This window comes from Notothenia coriiceps, unplaced genomic scaffold (genome assembly GCF_000735185.1).
Source record: "Notothenia coriiceps isolate Sejong01 unplaced genomic scaffold, NC01 NC01_scaffold00014993, whole genome shotgun sequence".
NCBI classification, from domain to species: Eukaryota; Metazoa; Chordata; class Actinopteri; order Perciformes; family Nototheniidae; genus Notothenia; species Notothenia coriiceps.
Genome location: NW_011347694.1, coordinates 12,021 through 17,567, shown reverse-complemented (window position 1 = coordinate 17,567; position 5,547 = coordinate 12,021). Strand labels below are relative to the sequence as shown.

The 5,547-nt window shown below is 40.3% G+C and overlaps 1 protein-coding gene across 1 annotated transcript in view; it reads left to right on the top strand.

The window, feature by feature from the left end:
• Positions 1-1,209: 1,209 nt before the first annotated feature.
• Positions 1,210-5,547, top strand: part of LOC104948746 (latent-transforming growth factor beta-binding protein 1-like) — a gene marked incomplete at its 5' end in the record, with an annotated part of 15,428 nt that continues 11,090 nt past the window's right edge. Inside the window, 4 exons of the mRNA XM_010774973.1 lie at positions 1,210-1,357; positions 2,056-2,181; positions 2,621-2,749; positions 4,543-4,671. Of these exons, the coding sequence (XP_010773275.1) occupies positions 1,210-1,357; positions 2,056-2,181; positions 2,621-2,749; positions 4,543-4,671 (532 nt within the window). The remainder of the gene's footprint in view (positions 1,358-2,055; positions 2,182-2,620; positions 2,750-4,542; positions 4,672-5,547) is intronic.

The following is a 5,547-nucleotide window of genomic DNA, read 5'->3' as shown; positions in this document are numbered from 1 at the left end:
CCGCCCCTTAGCCTATCACGTTAAATATGTTGGAGCGCTAGCTAGTGTTTTGTAGTGATGTCACTTTGTTCCGGATGTAAACACACTAACACAGGAGTCGAATGGAGGCGTTTCAGGCTAGGGGGGAGGAGTGTGTGGGAGAGCAACTCCCTCTGGAGCGAACACAGAGATGTTAGCCTTTGCATACCATTTACATGCACAAAAACCTATAGAACAAAAAGCAAACCTATTATTATGCTCTTGAATTGGAGGTTTCCATTTAATTTACATCTGCTAAGGTAGTCAAGTTTTAGTCCTCCTTTAAGAAATACAAATAATTAATTTCAATTTATCGTTAATTATAGAAAAAATAAAAGCTACTAAAATGAGGATTCCCACCACCCAATGGTGACTGAGTCATCGTTCAGCTGGAACCTGCTACAGAGCTGGAGTCATCACAGACTCACGTTAAGCCTCAGGGATTCAGCTGTTGATCACATACTCTGCTGCTCAGAGTAACCCTATAAATATGAACTGTGTAATAACTGCAAATATCAAGTGCCATAAAAAGGAGTTGTTACCTCATAAACTTGCTTTAAGTCTGGGCAGCGTTTCCATGAATGACATGGTGGCTTTACCATTCAAAACCTTTTGACTTGTTCTACCAAAAGGACTTTGTTAGGAACTTTTTGTTCATGTCTCTCCCTCTTGATCAAACTGGAGACATTAATCTCTGGGTTTATACATTCTTCATGCCACACAAACACTTGAGCACATTTTCAGATTTACCCTAGAGCTTACCCAACGTATGGATCTGGAACAAGTAGTTATGGTTCCATCTTTACTCTACAGTGGATTTAAGTGCCATGTTTGAATTGTAAGGCACCTCAATACTGCCATTGTATATCAAGATAATATTGAACAATTTAAATATGTGACGCTCATTTTTCTGCCTGTGTTTATCTGAAGTGCTTACCTATTCGACATGAATAAGTTAGCATTTAGTTTGATTATCTCTGCCCTGTCTAGCATTTACACTATGAACCACAGCACTGGGGGTTTGAGAACACGTTGCAGTCAGTTGTTGTACAAGTCCTCTTTGGGGTTTTTTCAAATTGTATTTACAGCAACCAACTTCTATTAATATACTAATAAAACTTTCTGTACTGCTTTGAGCACATTATATATCTACCGAATGAACATCCTATGCTTTCTGCTCATGTTATAAAGTTGTTCTGTTGTTTGTGTTCTCTAGACCTAGATGAGTGCCAGGACCAGCAGACCTGCACCCGGGGCCACTGCCAGAACACTGAGGGGTCCTTCCTCTGCCACTGTGGCCCCGGCTTCAGAGGGTCTTTGGCTGGAGACGATTGTGATGGTATGAAGTGTAGTTCCAACAACATTTTAAGGACAAAACTAAATTATGAGTAAAAATGTGTAAGATTTAACTCATTAAGAAATGGAACAGTTAATAATAATAATAATACATATTTATATTAGTATTATTTCTCAAAGTCTGTGATTTTAACTGACAAGGTACACGTGATTGCACCAACTGCGCTTTTTTCTCTCCATATGAAATGTATTTGATATCAAATTAAATAATAAAAACTGATAAATATTGAATCAATTGATACATAAATCAATAATTATTACAATATTTTACAGATTAATCGTATAGCTATATTAATGGGTGATTAACTTACATACGATTCAAAATATGTGAGAATTATTAAAAAACACAAAAGAATGCAGAGATAACCTAATTCTCAGATTTTAGTTAGGTTTCAGTTTCATATCAGGCTTTTTGGTATTTTCTATACATTTTCCCACTGCTTTTATTGTCCAATAACAATATATTAGTTATTAGAATGTTTTATAACCATTTCAGTGACACTTGTGGTCCTCCATACTAAAATGTAATAACAGGTCATTTAAGTCATTTGTCCAGACTTCATTGGTCCCCATAATCAAAACATCCTTTCTTATGATCTTATTATATACGGTATAATATTTAGAGCTTAAAGAATTTCAACCTGAAAACAACACTCACAACATGATATGTGTGTTTTCCAGATGTGGATGAGTGTTTAGAAGAAGCCCGGCCCTGTGAGTCCGGAGGGGAGTGTGTGAACAACATGGGGTCCTACACCTGCTCCTGCCCCCGGGGGTACCGGCAGGTCAACGGCACCCGCTGCTCAGGTGAGACATTTAAAGATCAGGAACTGTAGGATGGCAGTTAGAAATAAACGGGGGGCACAGATTGCATCGAGTGGTAAATTAAATACATTTTTCTTGAATGTACACGATTTGTACATTTCTTCCAATTTCCTCTTTTATTTGAAGTAACAGGTTCAGTTATGATGTGATTTTTTTTGTAATTCTTATATGGCGTAAATAGGCGGCAATTGATAGCTTTCATGCGGTTCATGAGTATGATGATGCACCAAACCAAGCAGCTTTGCTGTTATCTCTGATCAGGAGTTTTAGTTTTGTCCAGCCAGCTGAGAAAGCCTGGCTGTGTTTCGTAGTCTACCCCCCTGGATTCAGATGTTACTGTGTGTATACTGCTGCTTGGAAGGATAAACAAACACACACAAACACAAACACCTCTCAGTGTCTTCAGTCTCTATGCTTCCAGATGTTGATGAGTGTGTGGATGAACCAGAACTCTGCTCCCCCCACGCGGAGTGTCTCAACACAGAGGGGTCCTATCTGTGTGTGTGTGAGAGCGGGTTCAGTGCCAGCATCCACACGCCCTCCTGTGACGGTAAGATGCTACTACAAAAGAAAAGAAAAAACAAACATGCATTCACCTAAGCACACACACACACACACACACACACACACACACACACACACACACACACACACACACACACACACACACACACACACACACACACACACACGCGCGCGTGCACACACACACACACACACACACACACACACACACACAGCTTCTCCTCCTCTGTATTTTCATATTTCCCTTAAAACAGATTGTAGAAGTGACATTAATGAGGAAATGTAGTGGATTCAACAAAATTTTACTGCAGTAGACACATGTGCTTAAATAGTTAACATGTTGATGCTGACCAAAAGTAATGATCATTCAGTAGCACACATGTCTTCAATTATGTAATTTTATATTTATTTTGTCAACAAACCTCTTGAAAAGATCAAACCCAACAATGTGTCTTTCAGTGTTCACTGCTGCATGTGGGACTCAGATGCAAGTCATTTTCTACTTAACTTTCTTATTTGCCTTTAAAGCTGGCCACTGCAGTTTGAATCAAACTGTAATCAAACAGGAGATTCAGTGCATTTGTTTGGGAGATTATTCCACATGGTGCTGGAGTGAGTATTTGTGGGGGAGGGAAAAATTATGTGGGATTGAGTCAAAATGTACTAGTCTTTGTTCATTGTAATGAAGGAACATGCCACCCAGTTCAACAGGGTAGCTCATATATTCGTGACATAGATTGTCATAAAGTGTGGTACATTCATTCACAGAGGATTAACCCTAAGCACTCTAGTGTTCCCCTAACTATTCAGTTTTTACACAATGAGTTTGGAATTGGTGTTTTTTAGTGAAATGTCTAAACAACTGTTGTCAGTATACAATTTGGTATAAACATTCATTGTCTCCACAAAATATTTCTTAATGACATTGTGAATCCTCTGAATTTTAATGCAGTATTATCCTCAAGTTATGAGCAAAAACTAAAGCCATTCCTAAATGTAACCATGCTAACAGGCTAAACAAACATAGTGAACATAATAAAAAGGTCATTATTGCCATTGTGATAACGCACTGTGTAATAATCTTGTCCTCTAGTACGAATATGTTGCTTGTCGATATAAGTGAGAATGATTCATTTTCTCACTGCAAGAAGAGGTTTTATTTGTCATTTATCTCAGTTTAAAGGACGTTCTTTTATTTTTCACACATTTTGATGAATATTCCATCTTATAAAACGCCTTAATAAATATACCACACATTACCTTTTCACAATGTACAACCACAAAACACAGAAAGTGTCTTTCTTTCTTCTTTTAACATAGTCTGCATCTAGCACGTCCCTTAATTTCTGCCTTTTATGAAAAAAGTCTTGAAGTTCTTACGCATATAGCATGCTGCTCATATTTTCTGCAGGATGACAGCAGAGCTGGCCCCTGTGCCAGAGCTGTTTAATGCCATTTCCTGCCTGCAAAGAAAATGGAGAGAAAAGAGAGGAGAAGAAACAGACGGAAGCCTTTGAGCTGGCTGTCTAGACGAGGAGGGGGGTGGTGTGTGTGTGTGTGTGTGTGTGTGTGTGTGTGTGTGTGTGTGTGTGTGTGTGTGTGTGTGTGTGTGTGTGTGTGTGTGTGTGTGTGTGTGTGTGTTCAATAAGAAGGAATATATAAGAAAAACAAAGGAAAAGCACTTAGGCTGCATTTCTTAAACAGATGTTGATATAACTTAGTGAAAACATGATCTTAGAGAAACAAGACTATTATGATACCTAAAAGGAATGAAACAAAGCATTTGACATGTGTTGGCCGTGTTTCTCTGCTCTTCAGATATCGATGAGTGTGGGCTCAACGACACTCTGTGTGGCCCTCACGGCTTCTGTGAGAACCGGCTGGGGTCTTTCCGCTGCCTCTGTGAGCAGGGCTACCAGGAGGCCCCGGGGAGCCAGGGCTGTGTGGGTGAGTGTGGACCTCTCTGTGTGTGTACATTCAGCTAGGAGTATTCTATTTATTACTTTAAGGCTAGATTATTGCAATTCCTCACTTATCCGCCTGTCCAAAAACATCCATTTAGACTCAGTTTGTCAGGGTGTGGCACCATCCATGGACCCAAAAGCAGTAAAAAAGAGGACTGCAGGTATTTATAACCAAAAGCTGATATACATAAGCAGTTTCACACAAAAACAGAAGAACCAGGCACGGTAGAGGAAAACAAGAAAAGAAAAACAGTCCAGGGAGCTCGAAGAACAATGGAAGGAACGTTGACAGGAACACAGAGAACCAGGAACCAGATGGAAACTCTGGGTGTTTCTCAATGTCGAGGAAGGCTCCTCCAGAGACACTATTTCAAGGATGCTACGTCATCGAGTCCTGCCGAAGGACTGTTCCAATGTCCAGCATACTTGGAATTCTACCGAGGCCAGCGTCCTTCTTTGCGGGAAATTTCGAGGCTGCACATGTATATCCTCCGCGGTCTTAAAATCCCCACAATGCTTTGCGCACGGACCAATTTCCAAATCTTTGGCGGGGATCGCGCTCCATTTAAGGCGGGGCCTCGCATATGACGCACACTTGTTAGCCTGTTCTACAATTCTTCGTTTTCCGAGGCTAGGAAGGATTCTTGCCTCGCTTCTGAAGCAAGTGACTCGGAGGTACATGTGCTACCAAGCAAGCGTCCTCGACATTGAGAAACACCCAGAGACTTCAGAGTCACTGAGTCAAGCCCAAACCTGAGACTCTTGCAGATGGGCTCAGTTCCGGTGTGACTTGAAGTCAACCCGGAGTCCCAATAAAAAGTCCAAAAGAAATTTTTGTCGACGGTTGTATAAAGAAGGG